Here is a 25,448-nt window from a genome sequence, read left to right as displayed (position 1 = left end):
CAGGCCACATCTCGTCCCAAGGAGAATGGGAGAGCCGTGATCAGAAGGCCCCCCCTGGTGAGGTGCAGGGTTGGCGGCGGACGTGAACGGATGGCGTGGGGAAGCAGAGGGGGCTATGGGAGTGGTCCAGGATGAGCGATGGCTGTAGAGCTTGGGGAGTTCTTCCACGTTCCGCAAAAGGAAGTATGGCTTCAGGAGTTTGTAGGAGAGAAATGGGAAGGAGGCTTTCGGTGCCTGAGACCTTGCAGGGGGCCTGTGGGCACTGCCATGGGCTCAGCTCAGGGATGGAGGATGGACTGGAACCGGTCAGGGACAAACCTCGTCTCCGGCTTTGGGGGCGAAGGGACGTGGTGCGGCATCTGGTACTAGTGGGTTCACCTGGCCGGGAGCCCTGTGTCCCCTCTGTTCACAGGCTCCTGTGTTTCTGCAAAGCTCCACTTCCCCGCCCCCAAAGACTTATCTTCTTGTTGGTTCTTCTTACGCCCCAGGCCAGGCCACACTCTTCCAAGGCTCTGGCGGGAAGAGTACTGACCCTCCTGTCCGAGGCCAGCTTTCCACGCCCACGGGGTCCCCACATCTCACCGCTGTCCACCGGCCGCTGCCCCCCAGCCGAGTCATCGAGGAGCTGCACAGGGCGCTGGCCACCAAGCACCGCCAGGACAGGTGAGGCCCCTCCCCTGGCAGCGGGACCTGTGTGCCCACATCCCCATCTGCGGCCAGCCTTATGGGTGGCAGTTATGGGGGGCGGGCTCCGGGTTGAACTCAATGCCCTGCTGTCCCCGGCTTGGAATTCCTAGCTTCTGAGCAAGGAGCTCGTGTTTTCATTTTGCACTGGGCTGTGCAGCTGGTCTGTAGCTGGTCTCAGTTGCCACTTTCCGGGCGGGGTCAAGTGGGTGATGTGCACCGTGGGGACCAGCCACAAAGTCCCTGCATTTCCCCCGGAGGATCCAGGGATCCAGGGTTGGGTGGGAGCATCCCGGGGGAGAATCGAGAAGGAGAAGTAGCTGTTACGTTGTCTCGGGACTCTGACGGCTTCCCGTTTTCATCAGGCAAGAGCACAAGTAAGCCTGCTCGGAAGCTGACTCTTATTCTTGGTCTCATATGCCTCATAGACTGAGGATAAGTGAGTCATCGAAGGGCAAAACAGACAATGGGATACGCGTGTGGCTTGGCAGAAATATTGGACAAATAAAATGCCCTGCTCAGTTCTGAGGAAATCCTTGATCTGAGTGTTTGCTGCTCTCAGCCTTGGCGGGGTTTATTACGTGCATGTCTGTGACATTCGGGTCAGCACGTCCTAAGCAGCCGTTTGCCTTGGACTCGGAGCCGCGTGTGCCTCCGGCGCGTCTTGTCCTGTGTATCGGCTGCACGTACTTGGGGGTCGTCTTTGCAACGCCCGTTATAAGTCTTCAAGTCGACTTTGCAGGGTTTGCAGGTGAAGCTGGACAACGTATAACACGAACTGCCTTTCTGGTTCAGTTTCCAAGGCAGGGACAGTAAGGGGTCCCCGAAGAAACGCGTGGACGTCCGGCTGTCGAGGACGTGCAGCGTGGAGCGGGGCAAGGAGCGGGGCGAGGCTTGGAGCTTTGATGGAGTCTCGGACGGCAAGTGGACCGTGGCTCAGGAGTCCGAGGAGAATAAGGAGAACCTGATCATGAATTCCGAACTCAAGGATGACCTGCTTTTGTATCAAGACGAAGAGGCCCTGAATGACTCCATCATCTCTGGTGAGCGGAGGGTGGATCCCGTGGGGTGGGAAACTCCCACCAGAGGTGCGCATCCGCCAGCACAGAGGGGGCGGGGGAGTGATGGAGAGAGATACCCCCCCGCCTTGTTTCATGAGCAGGCTGGGCAGGCTCAGGGCACAGTTAGGATGGACCTGAGTGAGTTTGCTTTATTCTGCCCATTGCATATTCATTTTCACGTGTGTTGGAAAAACAGAAGTGGCTCAGTGAGTGACAGAGCATCACTGCTTGGGATGACACGGCAGGAGGTGGTGTCGGTGGCACTCGGATGGCCAGCGTTTGGAAAATGTAGCAGAAAATGTTCATAGGAAAGCGAGATGAGCTGGAAGTGGGAGGGAGGGAAGGAGAGAGGGGCTGATGCCAGCAGTCGTCTCGGAAATACTATAAGCCCGGCAGCATCTGTTCAGGACCACGTGTTCACGAGGCCCTAGGAGGTCTGTGTCTGTCCTCACAACATGTTCTAAAGATCAGAGTATTTGGTCTGTCTTACCCTTGAAGATCTGGGGACTCAGAGACAGAGCATCGTAGACCCCTCGTGATGCAGGTAAAAGGGTGCTGAGTCCTGGTGCAGGCTGTGCAGGCTTCGTCTCTTGTAGGGAGGGTCAAGGGTGGACGTGGCTATAAGGCCTTTGGGGGAGGATTCTTGTTCCTAAGTGAGGGGTTATTGTTCTTCCTGAAAGCATCTCATGGTGACCATCACTGCCACAGGCAGAGCTCTGGGTGGAGCCACTGGGGACCTGGTCTGGTGTTGGTGGAGAGTCGGGAAGGGGCTGGCATTGAAACTGAGCTGGCTGGTACTAAGCGGGTACAGGCAGGGCGAATCGTGACCAGGTGGACAGACCAGGAGCCCAGGGCTAGACACTGGCCTTGACTGTCATCCCCTCCTGTGACCTCGCGTACCTCTGGGCCTTCTCCACGCTGGTTTAGTGAAGCACTTCCGGGAGCATGTGCTGCGGTACATGTGGGGTGACACGGCTCCCACGAGGTTGGAAGAGGCTGATAGATAGTCGAACTGAGGTCTTCGTGGCAGAAACTCACAGCCATAGGGCCCTGGACGTCTAAGAAGAGGATGAAGCTTGTGATGTTTCCCAAACTTCTCTGGCCCTGGGACCCTTTCCCTTAAACACCCGTCAGCATCCTGCCGGATGGGGTGACGTGGGACACATCTGAGAACGGCTGGCGTAGACAGGGCTCACGGGCTGGAGCAGGTCCCTCAACCTCGGCACCAGTGACATTGGGGGCTGGACAGTTCTCTGTGGTGGTGCTGCCCTGGGCCTTGTAGGGTGTCTGGAGCGTCCCTGGCTTCTGCTCGCTGGACTGCACTCCCTCTGGCTCTAGGCGAGGGTTCTTCCTGCCTCTTTCAGCTGCCGGGGGCTCCAGTGGTCCTTGCCTTGTGGCCACAGCGCTCTGATCTCTGCCTCCATCTTCACATCAGCTCTTCGTGTCCTCTCCTTTTCTTCTAAGGACACTCATCATTGGTTTTAGGGCCCATCTGGATAATCTGGGATGATCTCCTCATTTTGAGATCCTTACCTTAATTACATCTGCAAAAGCAAATTACATCTTTTTTTTTTTTTTTTTCCAAATAAGGTCACATTCCCAGGTTCCAGGTGCACCAATCTTTGGGGGTCACTGTTCTACCCAACACTGTCACCCCGATGGTGTAGCATGTTCCTTTTCTTATTGAGCCAAGGTCGCCCCTGGGACCTTTTACCCCCAACCCCACGCCCGTCCTCAGCAGTGGGACCAGTCCACGCGCCTCAGACGAGACCTGCTGTGGGAAGGAGCGGGTCCCCGCCTGCCTCGCCCCCGACCCCTCACTGACCAGCTCCGACCTTCTCCTCCCTGCTCTGATGACAGCGCTGTGAACCTCCCTTCAGGGCTTTGACGCAGTTGCCGTTTTACCCTGACTTCTGTCCTTGTCTGACTGTTGTCTGTCCCCCCGCCAGTCTATCATTATTGGACTGTTACTGATGACCTAATGTATGTGGTTGACTACTGTGCCCCTCGTCCCCATGTGCCTGGTTCTACGCAGGAGTCAGTGAGCAGCTGCTGGATGAGCGGCTTTAAATACCACCTGCCAATCCGACAGGTCCTCCAGCCCACGCGGCCCGAGCTCCAAGGGGTTGTCCTGTTAACTCAGCACGTCCCCCTGGGGTCTTGGAGGTGCGGCTGACCCGACATCTTTGGATCGGAGCTCTTGATCTTTGCCTTCAAACCCAGACCGTTCCCTGTCCTTGTGAGCAGGGCCTCTGACCTTCCGTGGCCTGGGGCCACCGTGCCGCTCTCTGGACTTTGCACCTGACACGCAAATGGCTCCTCCTTGGAGACGTCGGGCCAGTCCCCCTCTGCTGCGCTCAGCCTCCCCCGAGGCTCCCTGCCTGCGCCATCACCTCTGTTCTAGCCTCTCCACACAGACAGACGTCAGGGAACGTCACCCCTTGCTCACATTCCTCCAGTGGCTTCCGAGGGTTGAACGCCCTGACCTCACCAGGATCTGCATGGCCTGTCCCTGTCCCCCAGGCTGTCTCCTCTCCATGCCCCCTGGGACCCAGCCACACACCCTCCCTGCTTCTTACACGCCCTGACCACAGGGCTCCCATGCTCACTACGCAGGAGGTGTGTGCGGCTCCACGGGGTTTAAAACACCGCTTCCTCCAGGAAGCCGGCAGGCATAAACAAGTGACTCCTCTGCCAGTCCCTACGCACACAATAAATGTCAGTGAATGATGGGGTGTCGGGATGAAAGGAGATGGTGTCTGTAGCCTCACGTGGCAGATCAGCCATTTCGCCACCTCCGAGGGTTCTCCCAGGACGTGGGGCAAACCTGAGTCTCTTGTTGTTTGTCTTCTCAAACCGGCGTCCTTAATTGAACTTGGCGTTTGACTGTGGTGACAGGAAGAGGGAGGGTGGAACTCATTCTAGAAACTCTGCTGTTGTTAACATGCTCAGGATCCCACCAGGCTGTGCTCAGGAAGGACTGCACTGACTGTGTTTGCAAACCCAGGTAAAGCCACCCCTCTTGTGGGCATCGTTGTCTGGGGCTCAAGGTCAAGGGCTCACATCCAACCCTAAGAGCATCCTGTGGAGGGCTGGGCGCATTGCACGCAGTGAGGCAGATCTGGGGATTCCCGACGCCCACACACTGACCCCTGACATCTGTAGTGGAGGCCACGGTACACGATCCGGGGTCCCTGAACCCCTGAGATCCAGGGCAGAAAGTGGATTCTTTGCCTTTATCATATTCTCACGTGTGTTTGCAACTCCCTCAAAGTTACGAATCTCTGGGACACCATGCTTGGAGGAAAAAAAATTCAATATTGGTTCTGGGAAAAGTCTATAAATCTTACTTTTGGGGCAAAGTGGTTCCTAGTGGGAAAGGCTCATTAACGTATTCTGCTTGGCCTGGTAGGACAGTGGCAAAGATCAGCTTTTATTTCCTTGCTCGAGTTCAAACCCCGCTCCCAGCATCACGCTGGTGTGTTCTTTGTAGATCTCTGTGGTGCAGAGGCAGCGGCTTCATCCATTATTAACCATAGACACTGCACTGGTATTTATTTATTTATCCTCATAACTCGCTGTGGATGGAGCCTTTGCAGGTGGCGTCTCATCCAGCGTGAACACCCCAGGACGTGCTTGTTATCGAACATCTCGCCAGCCTGAATTCTCTAGTAGTAGCTACATCAGGGTTTAATTTCTGGGGGTGGTGGAGACCCCATCCGAGGCAGCCCTGCCCCTGAATCAGCTCCAACACTGTCCTGCTGGATCCGGTTGGAGTGAAAAATGTATTTGCTTTAGTCTGGGTCTGGCCGTTGGATTTCCATGCAGGGCACGTACGATGTCTCGATCAACACAAAGATGCGTTACAGGCTGTTGTGTTTGTGCCTCGTGTGCTGTGTTTATGCTCCCACATAGGCTTGCGTGCGTGTGTGTCCACACGGTACCTTTGTGGGCACGTGGAGTCAGTGCCAGGTAACTGGGGACATTCTCAAGTCCATCAAAGGTGATTTTTTAAAAGATTTTGTTTTTTAGAGCAATTTTAGGTTCACAGCAAATTAAGAAGAAATATAGACTTTTCCTTGTTCCCCTGCCCCATACCTGCACAGCGCCCTCCATTATCAGCATCCCCTCCAGTTGTTACAACTGATGAACCTGCACTGGCACACGGTCACCTAAAGTCCATAATTTGTTAGAGTTTATTCTTGGTGTTGTACGTTCTATGGGTTTGGACAAATGTATAATGACGTGTCCGTCCTTACAGTATCATATGGAGAAGTTCCACTGCCCTGAAAATCCTCTGGGCTCTGCCTGTTCATCCCTCCCTCCCCCCAACCCCTGGCAACCACTGATCTTTTTACTGTCTCCATAGTTTTGTCTTTTCCAGAAGGTCGTATTTGGAATAATACAGTAGGTAGTCTTTTCAGATTGGCTTCTTTCACTTAATAATATACATTTATGTTTCTGCCTTGCCATTTCATGGCTAGATGATATTTAATTTTTTTCTTTTTTTATTTTTTCTTCCAGTTTTGTTGAGATATAAATGACACGTAATGCTGTGTAAATTTAAGGTGTATACAGCATAATGATTTTCACTTACATACATCCTGAAATACCACAATACGTTTAATAAACATCCATCATCTCATATAGATACAAAATTAAAGAAATAGAAAAAATATTTTTTCCTTGTGACGAGAACTCTTAGGATTTACTCTTTTGAAGCTTTCATATGTAACACACATCAGTGTTAATTACATTTATCATATTTCTCGTCTTGTACGTTACATCCCTAGTACTTACTTATCTTATACCTGGCAGTTTATACCTTTGGACCACCTTCATGCAATTCCCCCTGCTTCCATCTCCCACCTCTGGCAACCACAAATCAGATCTCTTTTTTCTATGAGTTTGTTTTTGAAGTACAGTTGACCTACAACACTACATTAGTTCCTGGTATACAACATAGCGATTCAATATTTCTATACATTTCAAAATGATCTCCATGACGAATCTAGTTACCATCTGTCACCATACGAAGATATCACGTAATTATCGGCTATATTCCCCACACTGTACATTTCCTACCCGTGGCTCATTTATTTTGTAACTGGGAGTTTGTACCTCTTAATCTCCCTCACCTGTGTCTCTCCTCCCCCACCCCCTCGTTTCTTTTTAATGCAGAATAATATTCCACTGTCTGGCTGTATCCCAGTTTATTTATCCCTTCATCTACTGAAGGAGGTCTTGGTTGTTTCTAAGTTTGGGCAACTATGACTAAAGCTGTTATAGACATCCATGTGCAGGTTTTTGTGTGGGTATAAGTTTTCAACTCCTTTGGGTAAATACCAAAGAGTGAAGCGGTTGGATCATAGGTTAAGAGGATGTTGAGTGTCGTGAGAAACCACCGAACAGTCTTCCAAGGTGACTGCTCCATTTTACATTCCGACCAGCAACGGATGGAAGTTCCTGTTCCCCCACATCTTCGCCAGCATTTGGTGTTTGTCAGTGTTCTGGACTTTGGCCACTCTTATAGGTTTGTAGTGGTACCTCATTATTGTTTTAACTTGCATTTTCCTAATGACGCATGATATGGTGCATCTTTTCATGTGTTGATTTAACATCTGTATATCTGCTTTGGTGAGGTGTCCGTTAAGATTTTTGGCCCGTTTTTTAATTGGGTGATTTGTTTTTTTATTGTTGAGTTTTTTAATATATTTTGGATGACATCCCTTTATCAGATGTGTCTTTTGCAAATATTTATTCCCAGTCCCTGACTCTTCTTCTTATACTCTCAATATTGTCTTTAACAGAACAGAAGTTTTAACTTAGTAAACTCCAGCTTATCAATTTTTTCTTCCTTGGAGTGTGCCTTTGGTCTTGTATCTAAAAGTGATTACCATACATAAGGTCACTTAGGTTTCCTCCTAGGTGATCTAGAACTTCTATAGTGTTGTGTTTTGCGTTTCAGTCTGTGGTCCATTTTGACTTAATTTTTGTGAAAGGTGAAAGTTCTGTGTCTAGATTCATTTTTTATTTTTATTCTTTTGCATGTTGATGTCCAATTGTTCCAGCACCATTTGTGCAAAGATTATCATTGCTTTATTGTATTGCTTTTGCTCCTTCGTCAAAGATCAGTTAACTGTATTTATGTGGGTCTATTTCTGAACTCACTATTTTGTTCTATTGATGTATTTGTCTATTCTTTCACCAATACCACACTATAAACTAAGTCGAGTAGTGTCAGTCTTCCAACTTCGTTCTCCAGTATTGTGTTGGCTATTCTTAGTCTTTTGCCTGTCCATATAAACTTTAGAATGTCTGCCAGTATCCACAAAATACCTTGTGGGGATTTGGATTGGGATTGCATTGAACCTATAGATCACATTAGGAAAAACTGATGTCTTGACAATATTCAGCCTTACTGTCCACGAACATGGAATATCTCTCCATTTATTTGGTTCTTCTTTGATTTTGTTCATTAGAGTTTTGTAGTTTTCCTCGTATAGATCTTGTGTATATGTTGTTGGATTTATATATAACTGTTTCATTTTGGGGGCTGTTAATATAAAGGCATTATGTTTTTAATTTCAAATTCCAGTTGTTCATTGTTGGTATAATGGAAAGCAGTTGACTCTTGTATATTAATCTTGTATCCTGCAACCTTGCTACAATTACTGATTAGTTCCAGGAGTTTTTCATTGATTCTTTTGGATTTTCTACATAGATATTGTGTCATCAGAAAACAAAGACAGTTTTATGTCTTCTCACTCTGTGTACCTTTTATTTCCTTTTCTTCTCTTTTTGCATTACCTCCTATTCCAGTATGATCCTGAAAAGGAATGATGGAAAAGACATCTTGCTTTGTTCCTGATCTTCGTGGGAAAGCTTTGAGTTTCTCACCATTAAGGATGTTGTTAGCGCTCGGTTTTTGTAGATATTATCAAGTTGAAGAAGTTCCTCTTTGCTAAGTTTACTGATGTGGTTTTTTTAATTGAGGTGACGTTGGTTTATAACATTACGAGTTTCATGTGTGCAGCACTATATTTTTACTTCTGCATACACTACAGTGTGCTCACCACCCCAAATTGAGTTTCTACCCATTATCATGCAATCGACCCCCTTTGTCCATTTTGCCTTCCCCTTTGTTTCCCTCTGGTAACCGCTACTCTGTTCTCTGTATCTACATTTTGGTTTGGTTTATTTATTTGTTTTTTATGTTGCACACATGAGTGATTTCATTTGGTGTTTGTCTTTCTCTCTCAGACTTGTCTCACTTAGCATAATCTCCTACAGGTCCATTCATGCTGTTGCGAATGGCAGGATTTTATCTTTTTCATGACTGAGTAGTATTCTGCTATGTGTGTGTCTGTGTGTGTGTGTGTATATATGTACACAACTTCTTTATCCCTTCATCTCTTGATGGGCAGTTAGGTTGTTTCCATATCTCTTGGCTATTGTAAATCATACTGTGATGAACATAGGAGTGCGTATATCCTTTTGAATTAGTGTTTTTGTATTCTTCAGATAAATAACCAGATGTGGAATAGCTGGACTGTATGGTAATTCTATTCTTATTTTTTGGAGGAATCTCTATATTGTTTTCCATAGTGGCTGCACCAACTTACATTCTCAGCAACTGTGTATAAGGGTTCCCTTTTCTCCACATCCTCTCCAACCCTTGTTATTTCTTGCTTTTCTGATAATAGCCATTCTAACAGGCATGAAGTGATATCTCACTGTAGTTCTGATTTGCATTCCCCTAATAATTAGTGATGTTGAACATCTTTTCACATGCCGTTGGCCATCTGTATGTCTTCTTTTCAAAAATGTCTGTTCAGATCTTCTGCCCACTATTCAATCAGATTTTGTGTTTTGGAGTTGTTGAGTTGTATGAGTTCTTCATATATTTTGGATATTAACCCCTTATTGCATATATGATTTGCAAATACCTTCTTCCCATCAGGTAGGTTGTCTTTTAGTTTTGTTGACGGCTTCCTTTGCTGTGCAGAAGCTTTTTTAGTTTGAGGCAATCCTACTTGTTTATTTTTGCTTTTGTTTCCTTTGCTTGAGGAGACATTACATGGAAAGGTATTGCTAAGACTGATGTAAAAAGAGCATCCTGCCTATGTTTTCTTCTAGGAGTTTTATGGTTTCAGGTCTTATATTCAAGTCTTTAATCCATTTTGAGTTAATTTTTGTGTATGGTGTGAGACAGTGGTCTAGTTTCTTATCTATCCAGTTTTCTCAGCACCATTTATTGAAGATACTGTCCTTTCTCTGTAGTATGTTCTTAGCTCTTTTGTTGTAAATTATTTGTCCATATATATGCAGGTTTATTTCTAAGATCTCAATAATGTTCTGTTTTTGATCTATGTATCTGTTTTTCTGCCAATTCCATGCTGTTTTGATTACGGCTTTCGTAATATAGTTTGAAATCAGGGTGTGTGATACCTCAAGATTTGTTTTTTTCTCTAAGGATTGCTTGGGTATTTGTGGTCTTTTGTGCTTCCATATAAATTTTAGAATTTTTTGTTCTATTTCTGTGAAAAATGTCATTGGGATTTTGATAGGGATTGCATTGACTCTGTAGATTGCTTTAGGTAATGTGAACTTTTGAAAAATGTTAATTCTTTTAATCCAATGAGGACACAGAGTATCTTTCTGTTTCTTTGTATCTTCTTCAACTTATTTCAGCAATATCTTACATTTTTCAGTGTATGAGTCTTTCACCTTCTTGATTAAAATTACTTCTTTTTTGGTACCAATTGTAAATAGAATTGTTAATTTTACTTTATGCTAGCTTATTGTTAGTTTATAGGAATGCAGTGGATTTTCATATATTGTTTTTGTACCCTGCAACTTTATTGTAATCATTATTTTGAGTAGCTTTTCGGTGGAGTCTTTGGGATTTTCTATACATAAAAATTATGTTGTCTACAGACAGTGACAATTTTACTTCTTCCTTTCCCATTTGGATGTCTTTCATTTCTTTTTCTTGCCTAATTTCTTTAGCTAGGACTTTCAATACTGCATTGAACAAGAATGGTGAGAGTGGGCACCCTTGTCTTCTTCCTGATCTTAGAGGGATAACTTTCAGTTTTCCACTATTGTGTATAATGTTAGCTGTGGGTTTGTTTGTCAAATGAGGCCTTTATTAGGTTGAGGCACATTCCTCATATACCCATTTTATTGAGAGTTTTTCTCATAAATGGCTGTTGAATCTCGTCATATGCTTTTTCTGCATCTACTGAGATGATCATATGATTTTTATCCTTCATTTTGTTAGTGTGGTGTATCATATTGATTGATTTGTGTATGTTGAACCATCCTTGCATCCCTAGAGTAAGCCCCACTTGATCATGGTGTATGATCCTCTTAAGGTAGCACATGTGTTCAGTTTGCTAATATTTTGTTGAGGATTTTTGTGTTTATGTTCATCAGAAATATTGGCCTGTAACTTTCTTTTTTTGTGTTGTGTTTGTCTGGTTTTGGTATCAGGAAGATGCTGGCCTCTTAAAATAAGTTAGGAAGTGTTCCATTTTCTTCAACTTTTTGGGTGAGTTTGAGAAGGATAGATATTAAATCCTTGAATGTTTGGCAAGATTCACCTGTGAAGCTGTCGGCCCTGGACGTTTGTTTCTGGAGAAGTTTTTTTTATGACTCTTTCAGTCTTCTTACTAGTGATCAGTCCTTTCAGATTTTCTATTTCTTCATGATTCAGTCTTGGAAATTTGTATGATTCTAAGAATTTTTTCATTTCTTCTAGGTTTCCCAGTTGGTTGGGAGTACAGCTATTTTCTCTCTCTTTTTTTTTAAACATCTTTATTGGGGTATAATTCCTTTACAGTGGTGTGTTAGTTTCTGCTTTATAACAAAGTGAATCAGTTATACATATACATATGTTCCCATATCTCTTCCCTCTTGCGTCTCCCTCCCTCCCACCCTCCCTATCCCACCCCTCCAGGCGGTCACAAAGCACCGAGCTGATATCCCTGTGCTATGCGGCTGCTTCCCACTAGCTATCTACCTTACGTTTGTTAGTGTATATATGTCCATGCCTCTCTCTCGCTTTGTCACCCTTCCCCCTCCCCATATCCTCAAGCCCGTTCTCCAGTAGGTCTGTGTCTTTATTCCTGTCTTAACCCTAGGTTCTTCATGACATTTTTTTTCTTAAATTCCATATATATGTGTTAGCATACGGTATTTGTCTTTCTCTTTCTGACTTACTTCACTCTGTATGACAGACTCTAGGTCTACCCACCTCATTACAAATAGCTCAATTTCGTTTCTTTTTATGGCTGAGTAATGTTCCATTGTATATATGTGCCACACCTTCTTTATCCATTCATCCGATGATGGGCACTTAGGTTGTTTCCATCTCCGGGCTATTGTAAATAGAGCTGCAATGAACATTTTGGTACATGACTCTTTTTGAATTATGGTTTTCTCAGGGTATATGCCCAATAGTGGGATCGCTGGGTCATATGGTAGTTCTATTTGTAGTTTTTTAAGGAACCTCCATACTGTTCTCCATAGTGGCTGAACCAATTCACATTCCCACCAGCAGTGCAGGAGTGTTCCCTTTTCTCCACACCCTCTCCAGCATTTATTGTTTCTAGATTTGTTGATGATGGCCATTCTGACTGGTGTGAGATGATATCTCATTGTAGTCTTGATTTGCATTTCTCTAATGATTAATGATGTTGAGCATTCTTTCATGTGTTTGTTGGCAGTCTGTATATCTTCTTTGGAGAAATGTCTATTTAGGTCTTCTGCCCATTTTCGGATTGGGTTCTTTGTTTTTGTTATTGAGCTGCATGAGCTGCTTGTAAATTTTGGAAATTAATCCTTTGTCAGTTGCTTCATTTGCAAATATTTTCTCCCATTCTGAGGGTTGTCTTTTGGTCTTGTTTATGGTTTCCTTTGTTGTGCAAAAGCTTTGAAGTTTCATTAGGTCCCATTTGTTTATTTTTGTTTTTATTTCCATTTCTCTAGGAGGTGGGTCAAAAAGGATCTTGCTGTGATTTATGTCATAGAGTGTCCTGCCTATGTTTTCCTCTAAGAGTTTGATAGTTTCTGGCCTTACATTTAGGTCTTTAATCCATTTTGAGCTTATTTTTGTGTATGGTGTTAGGGAGTGATCTAATCTCATACTTTTACATGTACCTGTCCAGTTTTCCCAGCACCACTTATTGAAGAGGCTGTCCTTTCTCCACTGTACATTCCTGCCTCCTTTATCAAAGATAAGGTGACCGACCATATGTGCATGGGTTTATCTCTGGGCTTTCTATCCTGTTCCTTGATCTATCTTTCTGTTTTTGTGCCAGTACCATACTGTCTTGATTACTGTAGCTTTGTAGTATAGTATGAAGTCAGGGAGCCTGATTCCTCCAGCTCCGTTTTTCGTTCTCAAGATTGCTTTGGCTATTCGGGGTCTTTCATGTTTCCATACAAATTGTGAAATTTTTTGTTCTAGTTCTGTGAAAAATGCCAGTGGTAGTTTGATAGGAATTGCATTGAATCTGTAGATTGCTTTGGGTAGTAGAGTCATTTTCACAATGTTGATTCTTCCAATCCAAGAACATGGTATATCTCTCCATCTATTTGTATCATCTTTAATTTCTTTCATCAGTGTCTTATAATTTTCTGCATACAGGTGTTTTGTCTCCATAGGTAGGTTTCTTCCTAGATATTTTATTCTTTTTGTTGCAGTCGTAAATGGGAGTGTTTTCTTGTTTTCGCTTTCAGATTTTTCATCATTAGTGTATAGGAATGCAAGAGATTTCTGTGCATTAATTTTGTATCCTGCAACTTTACCACATTCATTGATTAGCTCTAGTAGTTTTCTGGTAGCATCTTTAGGATTCTCTATGTATAGTATCATGTCATCTGCAAACAGTGACAGCTTTACTTCTTCTTTTCTGATTCGGATTCCTTTTATTTCCTTTTCTTCTCTGATTGCTGTGGCTAAAATTTCCAAAACTATATTGAATAAGAGTGGTGAGAGTGGGCAACCTTGTCTTGTTCCTGAGCTTAGTGGAAATGCTTTCAGCTTTTCACCATTGAGGACGATGATTGCTGTGGGTTTGTCATGGTCTTTATTATATTGAGGAAAGTTCCCTCTATGCCTACTTTCGGCAGGGTTTTTATCATAAGTGGGTGTTGAATTTTGTCAAAAGCTTTCTCTGCATCTATTGAGATGATCATATGATTTTTCTCCTTCAATTTGTTAATATGGTTTATCACATTGATTGATTTGCATATATTGAAGAATCCTTGCATTCCTGGAATAAACTCCACTTGATCATGGTGTATGATCCTTTTAATGTGCTGTTGGATTCTGTTTGCTAGTATTTTGTTGAGGATTTTTGCATCTATGTTCATCAGTGATATTGGCCTGTAGTTTTCTTTCTTTGTGACATCCTTGTCTGGTTTTGGTATCAAGGTGATGGTGGCCTCGTGGAATGAGTTTGCGAGCGTTCCTCCCTCTGCTATATTTTGGAAGAGTTTGAGGATAGGTGTTAGCTCTTCTCTAAATGTTTGATACAATTCGCCTGTGAAGGCATCTGGTCCTGGGCTTTTGTTTGTTGGAAGATTTTTAATCACAGTTTCAATTTCAGTGCTTGTGACTGGTCTGTTCATATTTTCTATTTCTTCCTGATTCAGTCTTGGAAGGTTGTGCATTTCTAAGAATTTGTCCATTTCTTCCAGGTTGTCCATTTTGTTGGCATAGAGTTGCTTGTAGTAATGTCTCATGATCTTTTGTATTTCTGCAGTGTCAGTTGTTACGTCTCCTTTTTCATTTCTAATTCTATTGATTTGAGTCTTCTTCCTTTTTCTCTTGATGAGTCTGGCTAATGGTTTATCAATTTTGTTTATCTTCTCAAAGAACCAGCTTTTAGTTCTATTGATCTTTGCTATTGTGTCCTTCATTTATTTCTGATCTGATTTTTATGATTTCTTTCCTTCCGCTAACTTTGGGGGTTTTTTGTTCTTCTTTCTCTAATTGCTTTAGGTGCAAGGTTAGGTTGTTTATTCGAGATGTTTCCTGTTTCTTAAGGTGGGCTTGTATTGCTATCAGCTTCCCTCTTAGAACTGCTTTTGCTGCATCCCATAGGTTTTGGGTCATTGTGTTTCCATTGTCATTTGTTTCTAGGTTTTTTTTTATTTCCTCTTTGATTTCTTCAGTGATCACTTCGTTATTAAGTAGTGTATTGTTTAGCCTCCATGTGTTTGTATTTTTTACTGATCTTTTCCTGTAATTGATATCTAGTCTCATGGCGTTGTGGTCGGAAAAGATACTTGATACAATTTCAATTTTCTTAAATTTACCAAGGCTTGATTTGTGACCCAAGATATGATCTATCCTGGAGAATGTTCCATGAGCACTTGAGAAAAATGTTTATTCTGTTGTTTTTGCATGGAGTGTCCTATAAATATCAATTAAGTCCATCTTGTTTAATGTATCATTTAAAGCTTGTGTTTCCTTATTTATTTTCATTTTGGATGATCTGTCCATTGGTGAAAGTGGGGTGTTGGAAGTCCCCTGCTATGAATGTGTTAGTGTCGATTTCCCCTTTTATGGCTGTTAGTAATTGCCTTATGTATTGAGGTGCTCCTATGTTGGGTGCATAAATATTTACAATTGTTATATCTTCTTCTTGGATCGATCCCTTGATCATTATGTAGTGTCCTTCTTTGTCTCTTCTAATAGTCTTTATTTTAAAGTGTATTTTGTCTGAGAATTGCTACTCCAGCTTTCTTTTGGTTTCCATTTGCATGGAATATCTTTTTCCATCCCCTTACTTTCAGTCTGTATGTGTCTCTAGGTCTGAAGTAGGTCTCTTGTAGACAGCATATATATGGGTCTTGTTTTTGTATCCATTCAGCCAATCTGTGTCTTTTGGTGGGAGCATTTAGTCCATTTACATTTAAGGTAATTATTGATATGTATGTTCCTATTCCCATTTTCTAAATTGTTTTGGGTTCGTTATTGTAGGTCTTTTCCTTCTCTTGTGTTTCTTGCCTAGAGACGTGCCTTTAGCATTTGTTGTAGAGCTGGTTTGGTGGTGCTGAACTCTCTCAGCTTTTGCTTCTCTGTAAAGGTTTTAATTTCTCCCTCAAATCTGAATGAGATCCTTGCTGGGTAGAGTAATCTTGGTTGCAGGTTTTTCTCTTTCATCACTTTCAGTATGTCCTGCCACTCCCTTCTGGCTTGTAGGGTTTCTGCTGAGAGATCAGCTGTTAACCTTATGGGGATTCCCTTGTGTGTTATTTGTTGTTTTTCCCTTGCTGCTTTTTTTTTTTTTTTTTTTTTTTTGATACATGGGCCTCTCACTGTTGTGGCCTCTTCTGTTGCAGAGCACAGGCTCCGGACCCGCAGGCTCAGCGGCCATGGCTCACGGGCCCAGCTGCTTCGCGGCATGTGGGATCTTCCCGGAGTGGGGCATGAACCCGTGTCCCCTGCATAGGCAGGCGGACTCTCAACCACTGCGCCACCAGGGAAGACCCTCCCTTGCTGCTTTTAATATGTTTTCTTTGTATTTAATTTTTGACAGTTTGATTAATATGTGTCGGTGTATTTCTCCTTGGATTTATCCTGTATGGGACTCTCTGTGCTTCCTGGACTTGATTAACTATTTCCTTTCCCATATTAGGGAAGTTTTCAACTATAATCTCTTCAAATATTTTCTCAGTCCCTTTTTTTCTCTTCTTCTTCTGGAACCCCTATAATTCGAATGTTGGTGCGTTTAACGTTGTCCCAGAGGTCTCTGAGACTGTCCTCAGTTCTTTTCCTTCTTTTTTCTTTATTCTGCTCTGCAGTAGTTATTTCCACTATTTTATCTTCCAGGTCACTTATCTGTTCCTCTGCCTCAGTTATTCTGCTATTGATCCCATCTAGAGTATTTTTAATTTCATTTATTGTGTTGTGCATCATTGCTTGTTTCATCTTTAGTTCTTGTAGATCCTTGTTGTTTCTTGCATTTTGTCTATTCTATTTCCAAGATTTTGCATCATCTTTACTATCATTATTCTGAATTATTTTTCAGGTAGCCTGCCTATTTCCTCTTCATTTGTTAGGTCTTGCGGGTTTTTATCTTGTTCCTTCATCTGTTGTGTGTTTTTCTGTCTTCTCATTTTGCTTAACTTACTGTGTTTGGGGTCTCCTTTTTGCAGGCTGCAGGTTCGTACTTCCCATTGTTTTTGGTGTCTGTCCCCAGTGGCTAATGTTGGTTCAGTGGGTTGTGGAGGGGACTAGTGCCTGTGTTCTGGTGGATGAGGCTGGATCTTGTCTTTGTGGTGGGCAGGTCCTCGTCTGGTGGTGTGTTTTGGGGTGTCTGTGGCCTTATGATTTTAGGTAGCCTCTCTGCTAATGGGTGGGGTTGTGTTCCTGTCTTGCTAGTTGTTTGGCATATGGTGTCCAGCACTGTAGCTTGCTGGTCGTTGAGTGAAGCTGGGTGCTGGTGTTGAGATGGAGCTCTCTGGGAGATTTTCACCATTTGATATTATGTGGAGCTGGGAGGTCTCTTGTTGACCAGTGTCCTGAAGTTGGCTCTCCCACCTCAGAGGCACTGCACTGACTCCTGGCTGCAGCTCCAAGAGCTTTCATCCACACGGGTCAGAATAAAAGGGAGAAAAAGTAGAAAGAAAGAATTATTAGAAGAAGAAAGGAAGAAAGGAAGGAAAGAAGGAAATAAAGAAAGGAGGGAGGGAGGGAGGGAGTGACGGTGGGAGGGAGGGAGGAAGGAAGGAGGGAAGGAAGGAAAAAAGAAGATAAAGTAAAATAAAATAAAGTAAAATATAATAAAGTTATTAAATTAAAAAATAGGGCTTCCCTGGTGGTGCAGTGGTTGAGAGTCCACCTGCTGATGCAGGGGACAGGGGTTTGTGCCCCGGTCCGAGAAGATCCCACATGCCACGGAGCGGCTGGGCCCGTGAGCCTTGGCCGCTGAGCCTGCGCGTCTGGAGCCTGTGCTCCGCAATGGGAGAGGCCACAACAGTGAGAGGCCCGCGTAATGCAAAAAAAATAATAATTATTATTATGAAAAAATTTTAAAAAAACAATGGATGGGTAGAACCTTAGGACAAATGGTGGAAGCAAAGCTATACAGACAAAATCTCACACAGAAGCATACACATACACACAAAAAGCGGAAAAGGGGAAAAAAATCATAAATCTTGCTCTCAAAGCCCACCTCCTCAATTTGGGACGATTCGTTGTCTATTCATGTATTACACGGATGCAGGTACATCAAGTGGATTGTGGAGGTTTAATCCGCTGCTCCTGAGGCTGCTGGGAGATATTTCCCTTTCTCTTCTTTGTTCTCACAGCTCCAGGGGCTCAGTTTTGGATTTGGCCCCGCCTCTGGGTGTAGGTCGCTGGAGGGCGTCTGTTCTTCGCTCAGACAGGAGGGGGTTAAAGGAGCCGCTGCTGATTTGTGGGCTCTGGCGCACTCAGGCCTGGGGGGAGGGAGGGGCACGGAGTGCGGGGCGGGCCTGCGGCGGCAGGGGCCGGCGTGACGTTGCACCAGCCAGAGGCGGTCCGTGCGTTCTGCCGGGTGAGTTGTCCCTGGATCCCGGGACCCTGGCGGTGGAGGGCTGCACAGGCTCCCAGGAGGGGAGGTGTGGAGAGTGACCTGTGCTCGCACACAGGCTTCTTGGTGGCAGCAGCAGCAGCCTTAGCGTCTCCCGCCCGTCTCTGGGGTCCGCGCTTTTAGCCGCGGCTCGCACCCGTCTCTGGAGCTCCTTTAAGCAGCGCTCTGAATCCCCTCTCCTCGCGCACCAGGAAACAAAGAGGCAAGAAAAAGTCTCTTGCCTCTTCGGCAGCTCCAGACTTTTTTTCGGACTCCCTCCCGGCCAGCCGCGGCGCACTAACCCCTGCAGGCTGTGTTCACACCGCCAACCCCAGTCCTCTGCCAGCGCTCGGACCGAAGCCCGAGCCTTAGCTCCCACCCCCGCCTGCCCCGGCGGGGGAGCAGACAAGCCTCTCGGGCTGGTGAGTGCCGGTCGGCACCGATCCTCTGTGCGGGAATCTCTCCGCTTTGCCCTCCGCACCCCTGTTGCTGTGCTCTCCTCCGCGGCCCCGAAGCTTCCCCCTCCGCCATCCGCAGTCTCCGCCCGCGAAGGGGCTTCCTAGTGTGTGGAAACTTTTCCTCCTTCACGGCTTCCTCCCACTGGTGCAGGTCCAGTCCCCATCCTTTTGTCTCTGTTGTTTCTTTTTTCTTTTTCCCTACCGAGGTACGTGGGGAGTTTCTTGCCTTTTGGGAGGTCTGAGGTCTTCTGCCAGCATTCAGTAGGTGTTCTGTAGGAGTTGTTCCACGTGTAGGTGTATTTCTGGTGTATCTGTGGGGAGGAAGGTGATCCCCGCGTCTTACTCTTCCGCCATCTTCCCCTCCGGCCCCCAGCTATTCTCTTGTAATCCTTGTAATCCTTTGCATTTCTGTGACTTTCATTGTTATTTCTCATCTTTCATTTCTGAGTTTATTTATCAGAGTCTTCTTTTTCCTTAGTGAGTCTTCCCAAAGGTTTGTCAAGTTATCTTTCCAAAGAGCCAACTCTTAGTTTCATTGATCTTTTCCATCATCTTTTTAGTGTCTATTTTATTTTTTAAATTTCTGTTCTGATTTTTATTATTTCCTTCCTTCTACTGACTTTGGGCTTTGTTCTTCTTTTTCTAGTGCCTTTAGGTGCAAGATTAGATTGTTTATTTGAGATTTTCCATGTTTCTTGAGGTAGGCCTGTATTGCTATAAACTTCCCTCTTAGTACCACTTTTGCTGCATCCCATAGATTTCAGTATGCCATATTTTCATTTGTCTTTAGGTAGTTTTAATTTTTTTTGATTTTTTGTTGACCCAATAGTTGTTCATTAGCATGTTGTTCAGTTGCCACATATTTGTGATTTTTCTAGTTTTCTTGTAGTTGAGTTTTAGTTTCATACCGTTGTGTTCGGAAGAGATGTTTGATATGATTTCAGTCTTCTTAAATTTACTGAGCTTTGTTTTGTGTCCCAGTACGTGGTCTGTCCTTGAGAATGTTTCATCTGCACTTGAGAAGAATGTGTATTCTGCGTTTGGATGGAATTTTCTGTACAAGCTTATAAAATCCATCTGGTCTAATGTTTCATTTAAGGCCACTGTTTGCTTATTGACTTTCTGCCTGGATGATCTATCCATAGATGTAAGTATGGGGTTAACTGTTACTGTGTTGTTGTTGTCAGTTTCTTCCTTTAGTCCTGTTAATAATTGCTTTATATATTTTGGTGCTGCTGTGTTAGGTGCATGTATGTTAATACCTGTTATGTCTTCTTGCTGAATCGTCTGCTTTCTCATTATATAATGTCCATCTTTGTCTCTTGTTACCATTTTTGGCTTGAAGTCTATTTTGTCTGATATAAGTACGGCTGCATCCACTTTCTTTTCAGCTGCTGTTTGCTTGTAGTATCATCTTCCACACCCTCTTTGAGCGTATGTTTGCCTTTAGAGCTGACGTGGGTCTCCTGGAGGCAGCATATAGTTGGGTCTTGTTTTTTGTCCAGGTAGCCGCTCTGTGTCTTTTGATTGGTGGTTCAATCCATTCATATTTAGGGTGATTACTGAGAGATGAGGACTTAGTACTGCCATTTTATCTTTTGTTTTCTGGTAGCTCTGTATCGCTATTGTTTCTTTTTCCCTGTGTTTCTGTTATTTCAACTTGGTGGTTTTCTATGATATTTCTTCAGTTTCTTCTTTTTTTATGCTTTGTGTCTCTGCTCTAGATTTATGTTTTGTGCTTACCATGATGTTTGTATAAAGCATATCATAGATAAAATAGATAAAATTTTATCATAGATAAAATATGTTTTTATTGTCTCAAATTATCCTTCTTTATGTTGTGAGTTTCTTACCAAATTGAAGGTAGCTATAGTTATTTTTACTGCTTTTTTCCTCTTTAACCTTTATACTGTAATAAATGTTTAAAAACCTATTCTGGGGGCTTCCCTGGTGGCGCAGTGGTTGAGAGTTCGCCTGCCGATGCAGGGGACACGGGTTTGTGCCCTGGTCTGGGAAGATCCCACATGCTGCTGAGCCGCTGGGCCCGTGAGCCACGGCCGCTGAGCCTGCGCGTCCGGAGCCTGTGCTCCACAACGGGAGAGGCCACAACAGTGAGAGGCTCACGTACCACCAAAAAAAAAAAAAAACAAATCCAAACACCTATTCTGATACATAGTTGCAATTTCTGATTCTGTCTGTTAGCACCTTACTCAAAGATTTGTGTACTTTTTGTATCAGGTAGAAGAGTTCCTTTCAATATTTCTTGTAATGCAGGTCTAGTGCAGGTCTAACTCCTTCAGCTTTTGTTTGTCTGGGAAAGCCTTTATTTCTCTTTCGTATCTGAATGACAGCTTTGCTGGATAGAGTATTCTTGGGTGACAGTTCTTTCAGTATTTTGAGAATGTCATTCCACTGTCTGTTGGCCTATAGAGGTCCTGCTGGGAGATCTGCCGGTGGATAATGGGAGTTCCTTTGTAGGTTATCATTCTCTTTCCTTTGGCTACCTTTCAAATTCTTTCTTTGTTACTGACTTTTGACAGTTTTAATATAATGTGTCTTAGAGAAAGAAGGTCTTTTCTGAGGTAATTAGGTGTTCCCTTAGATTCATGGACTTGTATATCCAGTTCCTTCCCCAGGTTTGGGGTGTTCTCAGCTATTACATTTTTAAAATAATATCTCTATGCCCCTCTCCTTCTTTTCCCCCTCTGGGATACCCACTATCCTAATGTCCTTCCTAAAAGGGTCATTTTGTTTTCATAGAATTTCCTCATTTTTAAAGATATTAATTCTCTCTCTTCTACGTGAATCATTTCTAGATTTCCTTCTCCAAGTTCACTAATTCTCTCTTCCATGTGGTCTGCTCTATTTCCAGTGCTTTTCATTGTGTTCTCCATCTTGGTTATTGAATTCTTCAGCTCCATAATTTCCGTTGGGTTCTTTTCTAGAGTTTCAGTCTCTTTGGTAAAATATTCCTTCTGTTCTTTCATTTTATTCCTGAGCTCACTGAACTGCCTTCCTGAGCTTTCTTGTAGCTCATTGTTTTTTCATCACAGCGTTTTTGAATTCTCTATCGGTGAGATCGTAATATTCCGTGACTTTCAGTTCGGTTTCTGGAGAATTGTTGTTCCTCTGCTGTTGCATTTGCACTAGTAAACACCTTTTTTCTTTAGGTAAAGCTTTTTTCTTCTTCTTTTTTAACTCGATTCTAACAATTCAACAGGTTATAAATTAGAGGCCTTTCTTTTCTTTTCCAGTAGGTCGTGCTATAGCACAAGTTTTTGGTTTCTCTTACCTGAGATCGCCTTTGAGAATCGGCACTTTGCACCCTCCACTGGGTGCCCTTGTTGTCCCTCTTGAGTATCTGGGGGTCATTGGTGCCTTGCTGCTGCTGGTCACCACCTGGGACACTGGAGTGACGGGCACTTCCACTGTGTCTGGGGTCTCCTGAGTCACAGGCTCCACTGTGGTAGGGGGAGCCAGGGTCGTGAGTGCCTCTGTCGTGTCCTGGGTTTTGGGGTTTATGGGTATTGCTGCTGCAGGCAGGGAGGGGGGCCAGATTTATGGGCACCTCTGTGACTGGAGGGATGGATCACAGGCCCTGCCTCCACTGCCACGTGTTCCCCTGTGGCTGTGGACGCCACCGTGGCCAGGAGGCTGCAGTTGTGTGCACTGTCTCCTCTGATGCAACTGAGTTCTCTGGGGCTGTGGGCTTGGCTACTGGGGCTGGGGTTCCAGGATCACAAGTACCACCTCTGCTGTTCCCCAGGTTCCGCCGCCTCTGTGTGTTCCAGTCCACCCACCTTCACATGCACAGATGTGTGGAATTTTCTGGTGTCCTGACACGGTGGGCAGAGGCAGCTTTGTTTAGCTGTGGTTGTAGATTGAAGAGGAGAGACAAAGGGGCGTCTCATCCACCGTCCTGCTGACTTCATTCCCTGACCAGGGATTGAACCCAGGCCCTTGGCAGTGAAAGTGCAGAGTCCTAACCACTGGACAGCCAGGGAATTCCCTGCTGACGTCGCTCTTGACTGAGTTTTTTAAGTCATAAATGGTTGTTGGACTTGTCAGATGCTTTTTCTGCATCAGTTGATATGATCATGTGATCGTTCCTTTTTAGCCTGTTGATGTGATGGATGTTAATTGGCTTTCAAATGCTGTACCGGCCTTGCATACCTGGTATAAATCCCACTTGGTTGTAGTGTATAATTCTTTATACATTTTTGGATTCGATTTGCTAGTCTTTTAAGGATTTTTGCATCTGTGTTCCTGAGAGGTACTGATCTTTGATCTTGTACTGTCTCTGTCTGGTTTTGGTGTTAGGGTAATGCTGGCCTCATAGAATGAGTGAGGAAGATTCCCTCTGATTCTGTCCTCTGAACGAGATTGTAGAGAACTGATGTAATTTCTTCCTTAAGAGTTTGGTAGAATTCACCTGGCAACCCATCAGGGCCTGGTGCTTTCTGTTTTAGGAGATTATTAATGATTGATTCAGGGGATTTAGTAGAGGCTTGTTCAGATCATCTACTTCCTGTGTGAGTTTTTGCAGCTTGTGTTTTTTCAAGGAATTCGTCCATTTCGTCTCGGTTATCCAATTGGTGGGCACAGAGTTGTTCATAGTATTCCTTTAATATCCTTTTAACATCCATATTACCTATAGTAATGTTCCCTCTTTTATTTCTGATATTAGCAATTAGTGTCCTCTATCTTTTTCTCTTGGTCTGGCTAGATCCTATTGATTTTATTGATCTTTTCAAAGAACCAGCTTTTGGTTTTGTTGGTTTTTCTCTGTTGATGTCTGATTTTTAATTTCCCTGATTTCTGCTCTAGTTCTTGCCATGTCTTCTGCTTAGTTTGGATTTAATGAGCATGTCTTACTTTTATCATTAGCAAATCAGTAAGGATAGGCATTTTTGGAAAAGACCCCATTTCTGCTTTGGGGAGTTCTCAGTCTTACAAACACAGAGGCAGGCAAGAGTAACACAACTCAACAATTCCTGCAACAGAGGAGCTGACGCCTGGGCTAAGAACAGGTTAGGTGGTGGGCGGATGTCAGGAGGAGGACTAGAGGAGTTTTCAATAGGGTTTTGAAGAATGAGTAAGAGTTTGCTAGGTAGATAAAGTCTCAGAGACATGGCAGAGGTGGGCGCACTTAGGAAACTAAAGCTGGCTTGGACCACCTGGGGCCCAGCATGTGTGTGCAGGAAGGGGGCCAATTCTGAGGGTCTTAGTTGGTGTGAGCATATCGTTGATGTGAGAATCTCATTCTCCATCACTTTTGTCAGTTTCCCAGGTAACCTGAGAAGGCTAAGAATCCCAGCCATGGTGTGAAGTGTCAATATTGCTAATGGCAAAAAATATCACTCTCATTGGCAAATTGCATCTGTTTGAGGACGAGTGTAAAATAAGCGATAAACACCTGGGATTCTGAGCGCAGTGATTCTTGAAGGGGCCCCAGCAGCTCACTTCAGGCAATGGTCATAGGAGGGAGTGATCCCTGTACAGCTTCAGGGCAGCTCCCACACCTGCCTGATGCTTCCGTCCTAGCGGCATCACCTGTCAGGGACAGAGGTCCTGGGGAGCTGTGTGACCTGCTTGGAGGATTCGCCCAGTGGGACCCCTGGGGCTGCTCTGTGTCCTGAGCAGGCAGGGTGGCATCTTGAACCTAAACAGAACCCCCAAGAGGGGTTCCACAGCTAGTGACACTCAGGGGCAAGGCTTTACGCTGAAAACAAGGGACCTAGCAAATCATTCTCAGTCGGGCTGTGACGAGATGAGCATTTAGAACCAACAGTCAGAGGGTCACAAAGCTTTCTGTTGGTGCATCCCAGGAGCAGAGAAGAAGTATATGCTGGATACTTGTGCAGCATTTATTTCATTATGTATTACATTTATTTATTTATAAACTGTATATATGAGCAGTACCATACTAATGTATTGCAAATGTTATAAAATGCACACAAAAGTAGTTATGAAGGAAAGATGACATGAAATAAGCCATGGTGTTAATATTTTCATTTTCTACCACAGCCTGACCTACTGAATCCTGAAAGTGAGGCCCAGAGATTGGCATTTCGGCAAGTGCATAGATGGGGGGGCAGTGATTCTGGTGCACCTGGTCCAAAGTTCATCCTTGATAGGTCCACCATAGTATAAAAGCTAGAATTTTCCACAAAGCTTTATACAGAAATCTGCTTTGTCGTTTATTCAACAAGTACTTCATGTCCCAGCTCTGGGTCCCCAAGGATTCTAAGGAAAAACTAGACCACCTGAGGAGTTCTGGCTACATTAAAGCTGCCGGTCAGCAGCAAGGCAAGGAGGCAGAAGAGGGCCGTGTCTGGATCAGAAATCCTGACACATCGGGCTGCATGGTGTGGTGACACAGGAACATCGCTGTGGGGAGAGGTGAGGCCGGGCACTTTGTGGTATTTCCTGAACTGAAAGACAGGGCGGCCCTCTTTGCAGGCTCCGGCATCCTTTCGCCTGGACCCACTTGTGAAAAGTAAAAGCTAAAATGTGTAATGTTATTTGAATCCTATTTTAAATGTGGTGCAAAGTTATTGAAAGCCCACTTGTGGTGAATCCTGTGATGTGAAGAGTCACTTGAGTCAGGTGAGGAGAGAGATCACCTGTCGTCACTGCAGGATGAGCGAACAGAACACCAGCGGTCACTG

At 44.3% G+C, this 25,448-nt stretch overlaps 1 protein-coding gene across 3 annotated transcripts in view; it reads left to right on the top strand.

Moving 5' to 3' along the window:
- Positions 1-25,448, top strand: part of PHACTR3 (phosphatase and actin regulator 3) — a gene marked incomplete at its 5' end in the record, with an annotated part of 100,982 nt that overhangs the window by 22,537 nt on the left and 52,997 nt on the right. For all 3 annotated transcript variants that reach the window (XR_013824123.1, XR_013824124.1, XM_079899077.1), the window contains 2 exons: positions 489-663; positions 1,480-1,727. Coding sequence is in view for 1 of the 3 variants with exons in the window: in XM_079899077.1 (XP_079755203.1) it covers positions 489-663; positions 1,480-1,727 (423 nt within the window). The remainder of the gene's footprint in view (positions 1-488; positions 664-1,479; positions 1,728-25,448) is intronic.

This window comes from Stenella coeruleoalba, assembly GCF_951394435.1.
Source record: "Stenella coeruleoalba genome assembly, chromosome: 15".
NCBI lineage: Eukaryota > Metazoa > Chordata > Mammalia > Artiodactyla > Delphinidae > Stenella > Stenella coeruleoalba.
This window is presented reverse-complemented; position numbering and strand designations above follow the sequence as displayed.